General features: G+C 52.5%; 1 protein-coding gene across 2 annotated transcripts in view; it reads right to left on the reverse strand.

Annotated features, from left to right (window-relative positions):
• The window catches only part of Fgd5 (FYVE, RhoGEF and PH domain containing 5), a 100,597-nt gene that overhangs the window by 41,783 nt on the left and 37,849 nt on the right, over positions 1-20,965 (reverse strand). For both annotated transcript variants that reach the window (XM_048438389.3, XM_085686740.2), the window contains exons 3-5: positions 16,952-17,081; positions 4,345-4,403; positions 4,211-4,241 (exon numbers count right to left, since the gene is read on the reverse strand). In XM_048438389.3, coding sequence (XP_048294346.3) covers positions 4,211-4,241; positions 4,345-4,403; positions 16,952-17,081 — 220 coding nt within the window. The remainder of the gene's footprint in view (positions 1-4,210; positions 4,242-4,344; positions 4,404-16,951; positions 17,082-20,965) is intronic.

Genomic DNA, 20,965 nt, shown 5'->3' on the forward strand with positions numbered 1-20,965 from the left:
GATTTGCTACACATGAGGACAACCTCTACGTTATTTAAGGCGCCATAGTTGAAGTTTTGTTGCCAGAAGTCAAACACGTTCCTTGGAGACACAAAGTCATTTTTAGAAGGTGTTTATGGTGAGTTATGTTTTCCAAAAAAACGACCACAACAGTATCTCCTACAGGATATTTACGAAATGTGTGCTTGATAATCCTCCTATTGAATGGTGGAGATTATATTCCTCGCCCTTGAACTTGGGTGGACCTCTCGAACTGTCTCCACTCGTGGAGAATGGTGGAAGTGGCGCTACGTGACTTCCAAGCCTGGGTCATAAAAAATGGCACGCACTTCCTCCCAGCTTTCTCTTGGGACAATCACTCTTGGCACCCAGCCACTGGCTGGGAGGAAGCCTAGACCAGCCTATTTGGAGACCACAGGGAGAGGCCATAGGTAAGTTTGCTGGCCACAGGCCCAGATGAGGCCCCAGACGGTAACTTCCATCCTCCACCAGATGTGTGAGAGAAGACACCTACAGGAGATTACAGTCCCTAGTCATCAAGGCACTACTGGTCTTTGAATCTTCTGGTTCAGGGCCCAGATGTCGCCAAGCAGAGATGAGTTCCCCACCAACCCTTGAGAAAATCTCTGGAAAGCAAAATGACACAAGGATTTCACTGAGGGTGTGGGAGATGCCATGGGGCCTTCACGGAGGGTCTGGGAATGAGATGGCATCGGGACGTCACTGAGGGTTCATGAGCACAGTAGCATGCTACCGCACACCACTGAGTCCTGAACATGCTTGTTCCCTGGTGACCCCTTGGCTGAGGCCCGAATGAAGAGAAGACACTGGCAACCAAGCTGTGGAAGCTGTGAGCCAATGGAAAAGCAGACAGCGGCTGTAGGAGACCCCACACACCAGAGGGCAACCAGAGGGCACAGAGAAAAGCTGTGGTGCTAAAGGGTGAGTGGGCCAGACACCAGTTCTTCTGGGTCCCAGGACTGCTCCCTGGGGACCTGACAGAAGGCACTCTCCATTTACTCCCCACTGGCAGTCTGGAGAACCTCTGTCCAGAGGCGGGACCCCTGGGAGGAGTTCTAAGCTTCTAATAGGAGAAAACTTGTTTTAAACGAGAAAACAAAACCAAAGGTGATCAGAGACCAGTGTTGTTTGAAACACCAGCTCACCATACAAGGAAAAGCACAAGCCCTCAAGAGTATTGTGGGGGCTTTGCAGCCTGCCCATCTTGGTTCTGGGTTCCCTCTCTGACCCTTGGTTTGGCCTCTGTGAAACAGCCACATTTTACCACACAGCTGATACATCGTTCAACCACACATCTCCAAGCTCCATGCACCTGCCCATGCCAGCCGCCCCACCTTCTGCACCTGGAGAGTCTCTCCTCCCAAGTCCACCTCCATGACACCTCTCCTATAAGCCATCCTGGGTTCCCATCATGTCCCTGTGATTCTGCATGAAATTACAGCTGTGCAAATTCTATTCAAGCTGAGTGATATAAGTATGCCTTCTCACCATCCCCATCCTCTATTTTCACAAAGAACGAGACTTGTCAGTCTGAGGAGATGGCTCATGGGTAATGTGCTCCCAGCACAGCCTGGAACCCATGTTAAAGCCAAGCAGCTGCCATAGTCACCTACAATCCCAGTACTTGAGAAGCAGAAAACAAGGGATCCCTGGGGTAAATCAGCTAGCAAGAATAGTCAGAATTAGTGAGCATTGGGTTCAGTGAGAGAACCTCTCAAGCAATAAAAGATGGAAACTGACTCAACTTTAGGCCTATACACATGTATATACATTCACATACATGCATACATGTATGCCTGCACACATGCAAGTGTACTTGCATATAGCGCTCTCTCTCTCTCTCTCTCTCTCTCTCTCTCTCTCTCTCACACACACACACACACCACTGAGACCTACTTTCGGTCCTTTTTCATTTTTGGGGCTCCAAGGCCTATTTCAGTAACAATGGCAACCAAGTAGCCTATGATATTTCAGGGTGAACTGGGGGTCAGGGAGAGAACGAGAATGGGAGATTTATGAAGAATGAATGAATCCATAGAAAGATGGATTGATCAATGAATGGGGAAGGGAAAAGGGTGGTTGAATGCATAGATAAATAGATAAAGCAAGAGATGAGTGTGTGGACAGATGGGTGAATGGATAGGGAAAGGAGGGAAGGGTGTGTGTGCGGATTTATAGATGGATGAAAGAAAGGATGGGTTGATGAGAGATGGCATAGAGGTAAAGGTTTGGAATGGCAAGCCAATGGTTAGATGGCTGACAGATAATGGTGGTGGATGGCTATGTGGGTACGGTATTTGGTGCTGTGGAGATGACAGGGAGATGAGTGGCCAAAGCCATCTAACTGGGTAGGAGGGGACATGCAGGAGGGTAGAGGCTTTGATGGCAGGCTTCTGGAAGGATAGAAGGGAGCACCTTTGTCAGGACCCAGCAAATCAATGTTCTAGACTTTGTGAACCACACTGGTCTTTAAAGGCAATCTCACATTCTTCTCTGTCTCCCTTCACAAATATTCAAAAACACAAAACAATTCCCAGCCAAAAGGCTTCCAGAACCAGGTCTCCAAGGGGCAGGAACCAACCTGAATGATTTGATTGACACATTAGCTCTACTGACCATTTGGCAAGCATGAGGTTGAATCCTGAGTCTGAAAAACAGAAGACGGCTCCCCTCCCCACAGGACGGTGGCCTTGGGGGAGTAGAGAGATCTGAGGGAGAACCTGCCAACCCTAATGAGTGGGATGAACCCTGGGTTGGGTTGGGTGCTACATGCTGAAGTCTGTGGGCTACTTCAAGACTAGCATCTCTGGCTTGGAGCCACGTGGTGGGGTCTCTGCCGCTTCTGTCCACGCAGCTCTGATGTGATAACTGCTCAGCAGTGCAGTTCCAGAAAGCAGCCTCTGAGCTGATTTCCTGGCTCTGCCCTGCCCAGGATGGCACTGTGGCTTGCCAGAAGCTTTAGCCTCTCTCCACCTGGCAGGAAGTGCTGCAAACTCACACTGGTGTCTCATAAAACAAGAGCGTCAAGCCCAAGTGATGATATCAGGCAGGAGCCAGCGAGGGAGCAGAATTCAGCGGTCCAGTCTTCTCTGCCACGCTGAGTCACCCTTTCAGAAGCAAAGGTGGGGAGGGCTGGGAACTTCAGGTTTAAAAACACACACAGAACTGGAACCCCAAACAGATGCCCATGCTAAACCAGAGGACTCCTCTGTCCTCCATCCAGAGAGTCAGCTGCCCCCTGCTCACATGGGGACACCGCAGCAGCATGATCTCTAACTGGTTCACCCTGAGGCCTGGCTTCGTGTAGGACCCTGGGAAGTGGTCCTCTGGTCTTCTGCTCTGAGGATGGACGGCTTAGGAAATCCACGTCTGCCTTGGCTCTATCACTACGTGACCTTGACCCAGTCATTTCCCCTGCGCCTACACGCCACTACCTGCCAAATGCCCACCAGTCACTACTGGTGGCTCTGACATTCTATCAGCTGAATAAAATAAGCCAAGGAATCAAGTATCAAGGCTGAACTGCTACAGGGCTGGGAATCCTTAGACACTTAGGAGAGTTGCCATAGGCCTACACATCCAATCCCCCTGCATGCAACCCTCTCTGTGACTCAGTCTGAATCAAAACCACCTCCTCAGGAGATCCTGCCCAGATTCTCCAGATTCCCCATAATTGTGGCCACGCCCCTGCACCCTCAATGATTTCTTCCTGCATTTGTTGCCAGAGATCTCCTAGGGAAGAGGAGACCAGGGTGACTGAGAAAGCCCCTTGATTCCCTGAGCAACTGTCATTGTGCAGATACATCGTAGTTCATAAAAGGACCCCACATGTAAGGCACTGGCATGGAACTTAGGCATGGCGCAACGGTGGAGCGCTCACCTGGCATGCTGCAAGCCCTAGGTTCTATCCCCAGCACCACATAAACACACAGACTGCTTTGAGGGTCCTCATCGATATCCAAACTCCCTCCCAGTGCCCCCTGCCAGAGCTCCCACCCCACCCAGGCACAGAGTCACCCTGCCTAGTACATCCATTAGTAGACTAGGCTTATCTGAGAAGCCTGGCCCAGAGCCTCAGCCACCAAACCTGTTAATGTAGCCACCCCTGTCTGCTCCCTGATTTCTGCTTCCTGGAGTCCAGCTCTGTAAAAGGGCAATTAGTCAGAGATGATCAGAATGATGAACTCACCAGGCTTAAGTGCTGCAGCATCTGCACATACCTGTGGAAGGAGAGAAGGACGGTGCTGCGTTAACTCCATCCTGGACAAGCCGGGAGGGGCAGGGCTTTGTGGGCCAGCCCCAGGCAGCTGCTGGAGCACTTACGCTTTCTCTGAAGACAGCAGCTCCTGAGCGATGACAAGGGCTCTGGACTGTCCCTCAACCTGTGGGGGGACGGAAAAGAGTGAGAATCAGGGTAGGTAGTTGAGAGGACAGCCCTGAAAATAATCAGGCTGTAAGAGGTGGGTCTGTGTGTTTGTCACGAACAGTGTGACCTTCAGCAAATTCAGTTCCTCTCTGAACCTATACACAGTTCCTCCTTTATACACATGGGTATGAAGAGTATCTACCCCAGAAGGCTGCCAAACAGATGCCCTGTGTGGTGCCTGACACAGCGCTCAATAAATGTCCCTGTCATGGTGATGTGACCTTGGCATCAGCTCAGCGTCTCACTGGCCCGACAACCCGCTGTGTGTATACTAAGGGGTCTCCGGACACACGTTCCCATCTTCTTCCAGAGTCTTTCCCTACATCTTCTCTCCCCACCTTTTGACTCTTTCAGGGTGAAGCATCTACAAGCACCTGTGCAGTTTACTTTTCTTGTTGCTCTCACAAAAGGCCCTGACTAAAGCAACTTAACAAGGAACAGTGTCTTGTGGCTCACAGTTCAGGGAGTCAGCCTATCACAAGGTGGGGGAAACATGGCAGCTGGCCACACTGTTACAGGACCATGGAGCAGAGAGAGACAAGTGCTGGACTTCAGCCCACCGTCTCCTTCTCATTCAGTCCAGGACTCCAGCCCAGGGAATAAGGACTCTGGTAGCTAGGGTGGGTCTTCCCTAGCTTCAGTTAATTCAACCTAGAAACTCCCTCACAGACAAGGCCAGAAGTTCGTCTCTAGGTGACTCTAGGTCCTGCCAGGTCCACAGAATTAACCGCCATAGCTCCTAGCACAGAGAACGCCAGAAGTCATCCTCTCATCTTCGGCCACAGCATTGGTTTTTGCCTATGTGTCTTAGGAAAATCAACAGCGGGCATGGCTTCTGTCTGCAGGAAGACAGCAACACCCCAATCCCAAGTGACACCTAAAATATCTTCAGACACTGCCAAGCAGACGTCCCATGCTGATAAAATCAGATACAGTGTCTGGCATAGATTAGGTGCCAAATAAACACAGCCTTTCCCCCACTGCCGGTCCCTGATGACTTCCTGGAAGTTTAAGTCACGGCGGCCATTCTGTCGGGGCAGAGGCTGGCCCAGGTCAGTCTCCTTTCTGTGGCACACTGTAGTCTCCAGCTGGAGGGTGAAGAAAGGAGAGAGAGCCGAGAGACCCAGGGAAGCCTCTGGTGCTTGTTCACCGCTTCCCTCCTATGGAAACCAAACAGATTGATATCCCATCTGCATCTGCAGGGCCAATGTCAGACTCACAAGGCAGAGGCTAACAGAATCCAGCAGGTGGAAAACCCTCACAAGGGAGATGCATCTAGCTAGGGCAGGCCTCCACAGCCCATGGGACACACAGCAAAGCATCCACAGGCAGTGGTATTTTGTAGGCAGACTTAAAGGTGTCTGTCTCTTATAAAATGAGGAAAGAGAGTCAAACTGGTTTCAGTCTCCCACAGGCCAGGAATTCATCTGTTATACAATGTTGAGAGTCACTGCTCTGGTGTTAGAAGACCTGGGTTCAAATCCTGGGCCCTGCTTCTTCCTGTCTTTGTGCTTGTGGGCATTATTTCTCCTCTCTGAGTCTCAACTGTCAACAGGAACAATAGTATCTCCCACGGCATAAGAGCTCCTAGGTAGGGACACTCAGGAACTGCCAAGCACAGCCTTGACCTGTGTACACTCATTAGCTCCCTGAGTACAGCTACTTCAATCAACTCTTTTGGCAGATGTGGAAACTGAGGCACCAATGAATCCTACCCTTTGCATAGCTAAGATTCCATCCTAGGTCTAGCTCCAATGTCCAAGCCCTGGCAAACAGCCAGCATGGCTAAGCACACATGACATCCAGGTTGTGTCTAATAAGCCGGCCTTAAGTCCAGGAAACAGTTAACTCAGGACATATTTAAGCCAGATGTGGTAGCAGGTACCTGTCTGTAGTCCTAGTGGGAGGAGGAGGACCACTTGAGCCCAAGAGTTTAGGGCTGGCCTGGGAACCATAGTTAGACCCTGTCTCTAAACAAAACTAAACACAATAAATGCTCTTGTTGCCCAGTAAGCCCACTGTAAAATCAAAACACCCCAGGTCAGTCCACTGTACTGTAAGTGGGGGACCATCTGCACTCAGTGAACTCTGCATGCCTGCGCTCAGTCTAGGTGGTGAGTGTTCCTGTCTGGCACCTGGCTGGGTCTGGCATTGCAGGACTGGCAAGCCTGGTGTCCTTAGACTCAGCTCTGGCTGCCACAGAGCTGTGAACAGACTAGTGCCTGGTTCTGTTCTGTGGGCAGCCGCGTGGCCATGGGCCAGTGTTAACATGCCTTGGTTGCCGCACATGAGAAACAAGGTGTCTACCCCCCACTGCAGGGACACGGTGACGGATGGGAGAGGTTTCACTCTTCCCGGACTTTTAAAGTTGTTGTCATCACCATTGTTAGGATCTCAGCATCGGGGACAGACTTCTGGGAGGGCTCTGGCACGGACGGCTCTGCACGTCCCTCCTGCCAGACGGGCAGATTCGGGGTGGGACACACAGGCCACTCTGTTTCAGCACTCCAAGATGATGGATGCGCCTTCACTGGGGAGGCCTGCCAGGCTTGGTGCCCCAGGTTCTCCTCCGAAGCTGCTTCTGGGTTGGGACCAACTGGGCCATTTACCACACATGTTTATTTAACCAGGAAGTGAACTTAGAGTCTGAAGGCAGTGTCCAGGGACATGCTTCTGGGAACAGGGCTCCTCCCAGGAGCATCGGTTTGGGGCATGAAGGCCTGCACATGGTATTGCCCATAGCCAGATAGGGAGTGTTGACACCAGACAGCGGCCTGCTCCTACCCGGAGCTGTCCCAGGGCCAATCAGTCCTGCCCCTTCTTCCCACTCTCCAGACAAGTCAGTTACTATTAGGCTCAGCTCCTCAGGTCAGTCCCTCTGCTAGGGAATCTCATTAAATAGCAGGTCCTAGGAAGAGTCCAGAGTGTCTTGTCCAAGTGTCTCCGTGTCTTGTCAAAGTAGGGAGCACTAAGAGCTCTTGGGTCCTTCTTTTCCTAACCGGCATCTGTGGGAGTCTGGGAGCTCCTCCCTGAAGCTAGTCAGGACTACGGCAGCAGTGAGCAAGAGCCAGGGAGCCAGGTGAACCTAGCCACCTTTCCCTCAGTCAGATGTAACTGGTACTCCTTTCCACACTGGTTTCTGTTCGCTTGACTCATAGAATAGACAGAGTGGCCTTTTATGTCAGTAGATCATGAACTTTTCTATTTTTAAGTGAATTACAAGATGCTTTTTTTTTCTTTTGAAATGGTCTGATGTAGCTCAGGCTTGCCTCAAACCCATTATGTAGCTGAAGATGACATTGCACTTCTGATCTCCCTACCTCCACCTCCCAGTGTTGGGATTACAGGTGTGTGACAGGACATCTAGGTTAAGTGGTACTAGGAATCAGATCTAGGGCTTCAAGCATGCTAGGCCAATGCTCAACCACCTGGGCCCTAACATCTGCCCTTGCTTTAAAATATCCTCAGGTTTGCATTCTGATGTAAAAAAGGATGAGAAATGGCTTGTGACAAGATTCCTTGGGGCCTCTATTATGAAGAGGAAGGCTGTTCCACAGCAATGGCATAAGACACAAATGGACACGTCCTCCTAGGGAGCACAGAGCTTCAGGCTGTGAGCCTGACTGGCAGTACGTTGTGACATTGTGACACAGGCCAGGGAGTCCCAGCTGGGGCCTGTCTCTTAGGATGGCCCTAAGAAACAACACAAGCTTCCCCTCAAACTCCCAAGGACCCCAAAATGTTAAGACCCAGGTAGGGTGGAGTAACAAAGAGGGGACCTGCCCTGAACTTCCTCATGACAACCTGTTCAGGCACACGACCACACCCAGAGCAGGAAGGGCACATATCTGTGGACATTTCACCGGTCTTCAGCAAGTAGAGGGCCTGCCGTTGAGCTTTGGAAATGTTCCGAGGTCATGCCTGACAAGGGGCAGTGCTCAGGCAGTCAGACGACTCCAGGAGTTCTTGTCCCCAAGTTCCCTAGCGCTCCTGCTTTGGGACAGCACGGTGCTCCCTGAGACTTGGGTCCAGCAGACACACTAGGGGTCACCTGCTGTTTCTGTGTCACATGGAGAGGGATGGGGGATGTCAAAGAGGAACAAGTGTCTGCAGGATCATGAAGGAGAAGGGACAGCAGATACATAGCTTCCTGTGACCCAGTGGAGAGGGACAAGTGGCCTGAAAATTCTGGGAGGGAACTCGGTGTCTGGCTGCAGTTTTTGACAGACCTGCAGCGGCAAAGTGCTGTCTTGGAACTCTGTGCTTACGGTAGTGAAGACCTCTCTTTACTCCTGATGTCACCTCTGAGCTGTTCAGGCCCTGAAGTGAGTGCTGCTTAGGCTTCAGTTCCTTCTCGGGACACACAAGACTCTCCGGTGTCAGTGGCGCCTACACCCAACCAGCTGCTGCCCACCTGTCTCCACCCAGCCCTTGGGAAAGCACCTTCTACTTGCCACTTGTGCAAGATAGACAAGAGGCCATGAATAGTGAAATCCTGCAGAATGGGCCTTCTGTGCCTGACTTCTTCACTTAGTCAAGTGTCCTCTAACATCATCCATTCCTAGGAATGGCAGGATCTCCTTCTTAAAGGATGAATACTACTCTACTGTTAATCTATGTGTACGTGTGTGTGTGTGTGTGTGTGTGTGTGTGTGTGTGTGTGTGTGTGTGTGTGTAGGCCAGGGAACAGCTTGTGGGAGACAATTTTCTCTTACCACCATGTGGGTCCCAGGGATCAAACTCAGGCTGTCATGCTCGGCAGCAGGTGCCCTGACTTGCTGAGCAACCTTGCTGGGACCATATTCTTTTGTATACGTGTGTGGGTGTACCATATTTTCTGTACCCCTCCACCACAGACAGACACTCAGAGAGTAGGCTTCATGTTAAGTGTTCTTAGCGTGATTATGAAACAAGAGCTTCTAAATGCCCCTTCCAGTGTGCCACCTTCTGGAATCCAGGGCGGCAGTAACTGAGTAGGCTTCATGTTAAGTGTTCTTAGCGTGATTATGAAACAAGAGCTTCTAAATGCCCCTTCCAGTGTGCCACCTTCTGGAATCCAGGACGGCAGCAGCTGTGACTAACTTGCAAGCTCCCATGCTGACAGCAGGAGGAGCCAGCTCACATCTCTGACTTGTCCCTACCTCTCACTCTGGCTCTAGAAGGTTAATCATGGCCTTAATCAAAGGTTAATCAAAAGTCAGGATAGCAAGACTTTCTCCTGTCATCTCCTGCCTCCTGTGGACACGTGATCACCTTCCCATGCACGCTGGCTAGTTCTATGTCAACTTGACGCAAGCTAGAATCATTTGGGAAGAGGGAGCCTCAATTGAGAAAAAAGTCCCTACCAGACTGGCCTGTGGGTAAGCCTCAGTCCATCTATTTGTTTGTTTGTTTGTTTAATGAGTAGCGTGGGAGGGCTCAGCCCACTGTGGGTGTTGCCATCCCTGGGTTGCTGGTCCCAGGTTGTATAAAAAAAAAAGCAGGCTGAGCAAGCCATGGGGAACAAGCCAGTAAGCAGCATCCTCCAGGTCCTCTGTATCAGCTTCCGCCTCCAGGTTCCCACCTTGAGCTCCTGCCCTGACTTCCCTGGATGGTGAGCTTCAAGCTATAAGCTGAACTAAATGCTTTCCTCTCCATGTTGCTTTTGGTCGGTGTTGTTACATAGCAATAGAAACTGTAACCATGACCCATTCTCTTATGAGGACGGCTCCCCCACCCTCGCTCCTATAACACCTGCATACACCAACCCAAGCCTCAAACACCTCTCCAGTGAAGCTCCGCTCACACACAGCACCAGGGCTGCCCCAGCTGTCCTGCCCCGCAGAGCCATTGCTGGACTGAGAGACACATCACACAGACAAGTTGGTTGGATGGGCATGCCAAGCTTAGTTTAAAGGTTGTCAAGGGAGGAAATGGTGGTCTCCAGCTCCCCCAAGGCTGGATGCTTCATTAGCATCTTCACTGGCATCTCCCAGGGCAGAGAGTGCTGCCGAGGCGGACCATCAGAGAGTACACAGGGACAGCGGGCATCATGGCATTGTGCCATCTGACTGAGGCCTGGGGTGGGATCTGGGACGTGGGTCATCTAAGAGGTACTCAGGGCCTGTGGGTGTTTTCTATGCACACCATATATTAAGCAGATCACTGCACAACACCAGGAAGGAGGGAGCAAGGGGGACTGTGACCTGAGGCCCAATCAAACAGCTGGGACCACTAGGCAGGGAACCCTCAGGAACCTCATGCCCAGCTCCTTACTCTGTCCACCTCTAAGCTCAACACTGGTGTATGACATCCGGTCCTCTCTGGACCCCGTGGGTCCTCCTGGATCCTCAAAGCTAAGCTCTGAGTTCTCCCTTGCCCACACTGCCTCAGAGTGTCCCGGTTGTGGTAGCATGCGGTGACCTCCTCCTTGCAGGTTCCTGGGGGCCAAGAGATCCCAGCCTTAGCAACTGTATGGAAGGAGCTGTTCGGCATATTCTCTCTATTGTCGTGAGCAGATATGTATCGTCACCAAGTGCAGGGATGGAGTCTAATATATTCAGTCACTCCTCTGTTTATCTATAGATAGCAACTGCTTTTTTACGCACCAGGCCACGTGGAACCAGCCCTCCTGGGGCTACTCTACCAGGGAAAGGCCAAACCTCACACAAGTGAACGCAGATACAAGGACACAATTCCGGGATCAGGAAATGGGTAGGAATGCCACCACGAGAACAGTAGGAGGTGACGTTGTGCAGAGAGGGCAGAAAGTGGAGGAAACGGCAAGTGCAAAGGTCCTGGGGTGGCAACGGGGCAGGCAGCACTGGGTTCTGTACTCTCACCTCGTCTGGTCAAAGGCCAGGCACTGTTTCACTTTATTTGGTATGTGGCTGAGATAAAGTGATAACAACGTGATACACCAGGAATCAACTGTTACCACAGAAATGAAAGAAAGAGAGGGCTGACAGGGTGTGAGCTCAGTTTGTGTGTCTCCGAATCTGCGTGTCTCGAAGGCTGCAGCTACGATGCTAAGGATGCAGGATGAAGGGAGGCACTGTAGAGAGGTGTGGACAAGGATTTGGGAAACGTCCCACCCAGAGAGGGACAAAGCGGGGCAGCTGGAGAAATGAAAGGGGACTCTCTAGTGACAGTGCCTGTAAAGACCATGGAAGAGGAACTCTGAGGCTGGGGCCACCAGGCTGGGGCTGGCACTGAGCATGGGGGCTTCTGTGGACAAGAAGACAAGGCCTGGATCAGCGAGAGTCGGGGTGTGGAGAGTGCATGTGAAGGCCAAGGAGAAGGCACACGTGAGGACTTTGGGGAGATCCTGAAGATCTCCTCCCTCCCGAGCTCTATGTGTCTCTAGCCACGCCTCTCTACAGGCCTCACCATGTGGAGCTCAGAGGCCCCTTCATCAGGAAGGAGACTGGAATCTTCTGCACTATAGGTGGGCATGTAAGAAGGTGCAAAAAACTGTATGAAAAGTAAAAATGGAATTATCACATCGCAGAACAAACCCACTTCTGGATACACACTCAGTAACACCAGGTCAGTGAGAGACAGCCTCACTATTCACAGCTGGGACACAGCTGGGTCAGAAGGCAGAAGCCACCCAGTATACAGACGAAAGGTGGTCTAGCTAGACAGTAGACGTCTGAGGGGCTACCACAAGGTTGGACCCTGTGATAAAAGCCAGGCTAGTAGTCGCCAGAGGCCAACCATCCACTCCTCACATTCATGGATCCTGGAGGGTAAATTCACATGGACAGAAAGCAGTAGAGTGGGAGCCCAGGGACTGGAGAGGGGGACATCTAATGAAGAAGGAGCATCCGTTTGGGGAGGTGCAGAAGTTCTGCAAATGCATGGTGGAGGAGGCTACACAAACTGGGTGCGCTTAACCGACTGCAGCCGGGGAACACAGCTCAGGGGCAGGGACTTGAGCAGCCCATGCAAGGCCCTGGTTCCATCTCTAGCGCCACACACATATTAATGGGATTGGTGCCGTGTGTTTTATCACAACATTTTCCCAAAACTGAAAGAAAGAAAACAGTATCAGGCTTTGTCCTCCCCTCTAGGATCCCCAAATCTTTACCCAGGAGCTCCTGTACCGCCAGTTGCCTGGCTCATGTCTTACAGAACTAAGGAGAGCCCAGCACAGCCTGGAGAGCTCAGCCTTTCTGGCAGGGTGCCGGCATGCAGCAAGTGCAGTGTCCGTGAAGCATGCTGTGGTGGGGGAAAATGAGCGAGGGCACTGAGCGGGGCAGGTGGGCCAACACGCAGGTGCACGCCTGAACTCCAGGTCTGTGTGAGGACTTAAGGGAACCACCAGGGTTCAACTGGACATGAACCTGGGGAAGGGATGAAGGAGAAATTACAAGTGGAAGGGCTGGGGCCAAGGTCAACCATGGTGTGGGCAGGGGGGGGACCTGTGGGCCCAGCCTTAGGAGACCTTCCTGCCAGCAGGGTAGGGCTGGGAAGGGCCCAGGCCTCAGGGAAGTGTGGCTAGATGTAAGGCTGTTGGGAGGAGGTGTGGGGAGGTGCCGGCTCCTGGCTGGGCACTGGTCTCTTGGGAGCTGGTATTTTGCCTGAAAAGTCCCCGTTAGCCTGTAAAACGTACTCATTGTTGGGCAGGCAGGGTGCGCCAGCCTGTGGTCTCTGAATGTCTTTTACAGCAGAGCTATTTTTAAGTCCTTCTTGCTTTTCCTTTTTTCCTTTCTCCTCCTTTCCTTCAACCTACACCCTTTGTGTGTCTGAGTAAGAGAGGGCGAGGCCAGACACGGGGGTGGACCAGTTGGACTCGACTTCCTGTCCTGCTCCTGCATCCAAACATCTGGGAAGCAAGGAGCTCACTAGTGTACCCCAAAACCGTTCCCACGGCCTTCCCAGGAGCTCCTACTAACTGCCTACTTCTCTTCAGAGGGATTCAGGGCTGGGAGGCCTGCTTCTGTCTTGTCTCCTGCATAAGGCTACACAGTCATGGAGACGGGGGTGGGGGTGGGGTAGGAAGGTGGGGGGAGGTGTCTCTGCCTATGGAGCCAGTGCTAGGTGAGCACAGAGGACAGGGACCGAGGGAGACCTCCCTGGAGTCCCCATCCCATCAGCACTGTGACGGAGTGGGAAGATGCTCCACTTGGAGACTTCACGGCCTGTCACAGGCCACAAGGCCTTGGGCCTTTGGGAACTTGGGAGCATGGCCAGAGTGGGCTGCCCAGCCTCTGGGGACAGCATAGCAGCACACGTGGGGATCAAGCCCACTTTTAGTTCATGAGAGTTTTCCCAAAGGGAAAGGCTTTTGCTTGGTGGTGCTGGGGATGGACCCCAGGACCTCAAGTACAGGAGACAAGCACCCCTCTCCCACCCAGGAAAATCCTGCACTTGGATATGAGGAGGTAAGAGAGCAAGCCACCACGATGCTATCAGGTGAACAGCAAACAAATCGGACACCGTAACTGTCTCTCTGCAGTGGGGTGGCAAGAGAGGGGCCAGCACATCTGAAGAGCGGAATTCTATGCAGTATGGAAAATGTGTGATTCTATGTACTAACGTGGGAAGACCTTTGAGGGACTCGGGGAAAAAAATCGAATGAGCCATTTCAAGATCCTGACAATCGGATCCAATTTCTGTAAAAGTAACTCTGCAACCAGTCCACGCCATTCCCATTCACGGTGATGTACGTGGGAGAGGTGAGGACCAGGTCTAGAAGAATGAGTCCTTTGAGAGTGGTGAGGAGTCAGGACCGCAGGGCACTGACTCCTGTCTGTAGCGATGCTAGCAATGTGCTGTGCAGGGAAATGAAATGAGCTTGTTTCATTGTGTGTTTGCCCTTCCTGTGTACACATGTGCTCAGATGAGTGCATGCAGGTTGTATGTGAGTGGAGGTCAGAGGTCAACCCTGTGTATATTCCTTGGTCACTCTCCACCTTGTGTTTTGGGACAGAATCTCTCACTGAATCTGGAGCTCACTATTTGGCCAGGCTGTCAGGCTAGGGAACTTCAAGGATTTGCCTGTCTCTGCCTTCCTGGTGCTAGTACTGGGGTTACAGACACATGCCACTGCATTTACATGGGAACTAAGGAACAAACAGGCTGATGAGGAAATTATCCACTGGGCCACTTCTCCAATTCAGGAAAACCTGGTTGTAAAGGTGATTTCCACTCTGGTATAACAGCAGCCGAAGGCTGCGGACCACTCTGGCATAACTTGTAAGTCTCACACAGGACAGCAACCGAAGGCTGGGGTTCTGCAGAGGGAAGAGGTCTCCTGGAAGAGCCCAGCCCTTCGGCTCTCAGAATAACAGGATGCTCCTGGCTGACTCGGCCTGGCCTCGGCTGCCCATTGACTCTATCTGGTATAACCCCAGCCAGATCAGCCAGGGGTCACTTGACCTTGGCAACTGTCACTGTCTTAACTGTCCCGATCCACAGTGTCACACTCCTGAGCTCTGACCTCCGTGTGTTCTAACCAGCCCCATCTTGTAGTCATGCTGCCGCTGCCACAGTGGCTAGTCCAAGTTCACGGACAGGAAACCAAAGGATCAGCAGTTAAGAAGTTGTCTGTTGTTTAGGGGGCAAGTGGCAGAGCTAGGGTTGAACCAACTCTTGGTCTCATGTTACCCTGCTTCCTGCCTCCGAGTGCCCATGAATGTCCAGGGCCTGGGGACTTCACTGCTTCACAGTGGTCCCAAGCAGGCCAGCCCCTCCACCTCCCTGTCCTCCATGCTGTCTCTCTCCTCCTGAACCTCTCTTCCCTCTTCTTCCCTTTTTTTCTGTCCCTCTTTCCTGTTCCTTGGATTCAGATGACAACTGCACCCCTGTCCCCACCCTGGCCTGTGACCATACTCTGTTTGTTGGACCCTCCTATAGACCCAGCAACACTCCCATTTTAGAGATGGGGAAGCTATGGGCCAAGGTGACACAGCTGGAGGAGGGGCAGCAGGTAGCCTGAGTGGCAGGCACCAGTTCCAGATCCCTGCCATTGGTCTCCTGCTTCCAGACCCCACAATAACAGAGATGCCTAGAAAAGCCAAAATACTCTCTGAGAGGTACTAGCAATGGCGGGATCTCTTTCCTTCCAGCAATGACTCAGGAATTCTTTTAGGGGGAAGAAGGTGTGAAGAGAAAGACAGATACTAAGCAGTCAGACCTCTGGGTCCCCAAGCCCAGTGGCTTGAACATTCTGAGCGTGTGTCTTCAACTGTAAAGCAGGGAGGGAGTTGGCTGTGTCAGTTATGAGTCTCCAGGGCTATGCTGCAGCTCAGCAGCAGGAGGGACAGACAGAGGCAGGGCAGCGGCAATGGCAGCGGGAGAACTTGGAAGGACAGGAGGAGCTGGGAGGGTCTATTGAGGGCCAGGGTGATGGAGGAGAAAGCAGGAAGGCCTGAATAAAAGCAACAGGGCAGGGGTAGGTAGGGCAGGGGCAGGCATGACAGGGGTGGGCAGGGTAGGGGTGGACAGGGCAGGAGGAGGCAGGGCAAGGGCAGGCAGGGCAAGGGCAGGCAGGGAGGGGGCAGATAGGGCAGGAGGAGGCAGGGCAGGGGCAGGTAGGGGCAGGCAGGGCAAGGGCAAGTATGGCAGGGTGGGCAGGGCAAAGGCAGGAAGGGTAGGAGAAAGCATAGTAGGGGCAGGTAGGGTAGGGATGGGCAATGCAAGAGGAGGCAGAGCAGGGACAGGCAGGGCAGTGAGTCAGCATGGACAGACTCCTTGGGGCTCCTACACAGTTGGTAACTTTGGGGAAACAGTGTTCAAAGACACAAGTGTATTAAAAAAAAAGCCGAAGTCTGGCTACAAAATGACAGTTTGCTTCCCAGAAGCCTGGTGAGAGCCAGGTCCCAGCCCAGCTTCCATAGCCACCACTTTTCTGGCCACGGTGAGACCCCAAGCAGCCATGGGAGGGATGGTGAGAAGACAGGGCGGACAGATGCGGGAAAGGCTTCTGGGGAAGGTGATCAGACAATCACCACAGCTCCTGCAGATGGCCAAGGTGGAAACCATCTGACTCCTAGGGGTGCTGAGAAGACTGAAGTGTGGAAGGCAGTGAAGGGGAGGTGCAGCCAACGCGAGCACCCTGTGGAAAGCGGTCTGCTTCCATCTACATGAAGGTGTCAAGCCATGGGGAGCTCTGGTCTCCTCCAGGACAGGGTCACTCTATGTCCCTTCCGAACAGTCTCTCCAACACCTACCCCTGCCGTAGGCTTTCTGCTTAGGGAAGCAAAACCAGCGAGGGCCGCAGATTGTTTTCAGTTAAAGGCATTCTCCCTGTTCTGACTCCCACCTCACAGATAAGGAAACCGAGGCCCGAACACACTAGAATCTGGGCCTGTCTTGTCAGAGCTCCACTCTGCATCACAGACAAAGACTTGGAAGCCTTACACTTCTTCAGACAAAGGAAGTGTCTCCAACCACTGCCCAGCGACTGAGGAATGGCTACGGCGAGGGGTGGGGGTATGGTCTTCCCCATTCTCTCCACTTCTACATCTCTGCCCCCTAAACCTTTCCCAAGGCCCTCACCTGAGGGTGTCCTCCTACCTTGTGTGTGAGGCTGGGGTCTCTTGAAGCACTGTCCTCCTCCTCTGAGCTTCCCTGTTCTTCGTCTGATGTGAGGTCCTCTCTGGGAGCCGCTGAGATGGGACAGACCTTGTAGGGCTCAGTGTAGGCGCTAGGCAGAGCAAGAGAGAGGGTTAGAGTTGCTTGTCCAGGCCCATTTCACTAGCTCCCGACCAGCGCACACTCCCTTCCCCACCCTGGCCACAGCGACTCCCTTTCAGTCCATCAGACAAGCTAGGGTCTCTCTGGCCCCGGTGCCATTACACATACAGGCAAAGACAACCCCAGATCCCTGTCAGGTCTGCGCCTTCCTCCCAACATGTCAGACATTTCTGTTCTTCATTTCAAAATATTAGATGTGGGCCTCTTCTTCTAAACTATGAGAGCAGACAGTGTCTCTTGCCACAAGTCCTGAGCTTCTTTCTATGGTACAGGAAAAAAAAAAAAACCAGACCAGGTTTATTGTAGGCTGGAGCCTCTCTACACACCTCCCTCTTGGCCACTGCAGCACTGTGGGTGTCAGTGATGGAAGACAGCATGAACAGCAAGGTGGCCGAGCCCAGGTCTTGCCTTCCAGAGCCACCTGGGGAAATGTGTAACCATTTGCATCTGTCCCACAGGTAGGTGGCAGGGAGTCTAGGGCACTTCCTCTTAGAGAAGTGGCCACGGTTGTCCAGCGGGAGCCTGCTATGCCTGTTCAGGACCGCTGGTCATCAAGAGTGAGGGCAGGAGTGGTCAGCTGAACTTCTAGACCCTTGTCAAGGAGAATAGGGCAAGGGCAGGCCTTTTGTAGAACACACTGGGGAAGGGGGAAAAGTTTCCAGCCAACTTCACAGGCATCAAGCCCCTCCCACATTCACCTCCCCATAGGTTCCCTGAGACCACTGGTGTCTCCATCACATCACCTATGGGCCAGACACCTCCTGCCTCAAGGTCTGTGACATCTGATTCCATCCTCACTGTCATTCACCACTGAGAGGGACCTTGAGATCCTCTCTGGTCATGTGGTCCTTCCCTGAAAACTCTTTGTTAGCATCCTGACATTGTCTAGATTGGCTCCCACAGTTCAGCTTGGCCAAGCGGACACATTTCATGTCTAGTGAAAGAATCTGTGTGGGAAAGGAGCTAAAGTAGAGAACAATAATAGAAGAAGACGCAGGGACTAAGGCGGTGACGTGTAACTTAATCACAGCCCTCAGGAGGCAGAAGCAGGGGGACCTTTGAGTTGAAGACCATCCTGGTCCGTGTAGCAAGTTCCAGGCCAGCTAGAGCTACACAGTGAGACCCTATGTGGAAAAAAAATAGACAGGAAGACACCTTGTTGAGTTCTGACCTCCACACACATGCACATATACACACGAGCACATGCCCACAGCAACATGGTAACTCATGAACGCACACCTGCCAGCTTGTCTGGAATCCTGGCTCCATCATTTCAAGCAAGTTCCTCCCTTCTGTGTCTCGTCTCTCTATTTTGGGAAGTGATGCAGGGGTTCAGGGTGTTCCGAGAACCGAGGAAGAGACTGCACTGAGGCCCTCAGCAGAGTGGTGAGGACGCACACTAGATGCTAGGATGCTTTTTCCACAGTTTGCAGCTGCAGATGAATGCCTTGATCAGCCGCAGGCCCATCCCATTGGTTGGCACCTCATCTGCTCTCTGGTGCCCCACTCTAGGTGGCCCCCATCTCTATAGTAACTTAGTGCTGAGTAGAACGGTATGGGGGTCAGGTGGTCAGGTCACATTCAGTGACTGAGAGACCTGGAACTCACACATCAGGAAGAAAGACCTCGCTGAGACCTTGGGTGAGTCACTCAAGGCGAGATCAGCCTCATTGTCTCCTGGACTGGGTTTGGAAGGGCCTACGAGATGTGTAACACACACTGTTGGTTGTGTCTGAAGCCTTCCAGAGACGATCGGCAAAGGACTAGAGCCGCCGTGGATGTGGGCAGCACCATCACAGAACCTGCCAGTCTAGGGGGAAAGAGAGGGAGGTCGCTGCCAGTCTAGGGGGACAGAGAGGGAGGTCGCTGCCAGTCTAGGGGGACAGAGAGGGAGGTCGCTGCCAGTCTAGGGGGACAGAGGGGGAGGTCGCTGCCAGCATGGGGAGAGAGGAGAAGTTGCTGTTAGCCTGAGGAATTCTGTCTCTGCTTCTGGGCCATCATGAGTCATTCCATGATACCCTCCCCTCCATGACAGACAGAAACCATCTGAAACCATGAGCCATGGTCACCCTCTCCTCGCTTGAGGTATGTGCCTGGAGTTTCGTTACAGAGAGGGAAAGTTGACCAATTCACACGACTTGTTTGTGGCGTCAAGCTGGGGTCCATAGGCATCGTTGGGTCACACAGCAGCACCAGGGAGAAAAGATGGACGGCTTCTCGCATGAGGGGAGTCCGTCTCAGCCTATGGAGAGCCAGTTTCTAACTTCCAAGTTGTATCCTCCCCTCCCTCTATGTCGTTTTAGGCTTAAAGCGAGCACAACAAGCTGCCCAGGGCTGTTACCTTAATCGACCCGCCAAATGAGCCCGGGGCCTTTCCAGCAGCCTGGAGTCATAAAAAGACATACATGTCTCCTCTGTGACTGGGCCCCACACTGTCCAACTCTGACCATTAACTTCCATCTCCAGCAACACAGTCCAAAGGGCCTCATAACTTATCCAAAAGCGTTCCCTCTTGGGAGTCGTTAGCGTGAGTTTGAGCCCATAGTCCACTCCAGCTGGAGCTGTGTCTGAGGCCAGCCTGTCAGCGAGAGGAGGGGGCCGAGGCAGAGTACCCTGCAAGCTGGAAAGATCGAGATGGAGACAGCTAGCAAACGCGATGATTGCAATTAGCAGAACAATTTGAAGAGCCAAGGAGAGCACAGACCAGAGGGAGGGGGACAAAACTTGGATTTCCAAACACTTGGCTTTCACTGCTGACCACCGTCCATTCCATCCATCCGTTCGTGACCCACCCTCACCAGTGAACAGCATTTCTCAGCGTGCAGACAATCCCTCTAGGGCCTGCCCAGGTGGCATCTTCTATTGAGAACTAATCTCCCTTGTGTCCCATCCCCTCGAACAAGCCCCTGAGAGTGGTCGCCTCCTGCTGCTCTGAATGAGACAAAGTAGGAGGAGAGCTGACGAGGTGGAAAGAGCCTTGAAGATGGGCTCACCATCAAGCCAGGGCGTACTCAACTTTGTGGCTGCCATGTTGGGCCTCAGTTTCCACATCTGTATAACGGAGGCGGAGGGTGGACAGCACATGCAGGGCCGATCATGCCTGTGCTAGCCCGCCTGCTGCAGTGTCTCATCCGCAGAGAACTCGCTCTGTTCCTCCTGGGGAGAACGCCCCCTGCATCCAGGGTCAGCCAAGGGGTAGATAGCCTTGTAACATTTCCCAGAAAAGGGCTCCAAGGAGCGGCGTTTTAGAGAACTCGGTTTCCATTTCTCACTAAGTAAAAACAAGCCATGTTGCTCCCTGACCTGTGACGTCTCCTCCAAAACAGCGCTGGGGGCTGGAGGGATTGTTTTCCACTTAGGAAAGCTCTTCTGGGCTGTGACTCACAGACCGTGAATTTTCACCCTTGCACCAAGCACGACTCGGTGCTTTTTACTGTGCTCAGAGGGCTACTCACCTGCCATCAGGGCTAATGAGATGAAATTTTCATCACCCCCATGCCCTTCAACGGTGTACAAGAGGTCCCTGGGTCCTGGCAGCCGCTAGCCTGCTTTCTCTATTGTAAACCGCATGTCAATGAGATCCACAATATTACTTTTGTGTACAGCTTTTCTCACCCCATATGGTATGTTGGGGCTTCACTTATGCTATAGCAGGCACCAACCCTTCTATCTTTTGCATGGCTAAATAATATTCCATCGACTAGACAGACCGTAATCCAGAATGTCTCTGGGCTATGCTGTTGTCACTAAGGTTTCTGGGAACACTGGTGCACCATGTCTTAAGCAGCCGTGCATGTTTCCTCTAAGCCACACACAAATGTGTGGGACTGCCAG

This window comes from Myodes glareolus, chromosome 3, assembly GCF_982192425.1.
Source record: "Myodes glareolus chromosome 3, mMyoGla1.1, whole genome shotgun sequence".
In the NCBI taxonomy this organism is placed as follows: Eukaryota; Metazoa; Chordata; class Mammalia; order Rodentia; family Cricetidae; genus Myodes; species Myodes glareolus.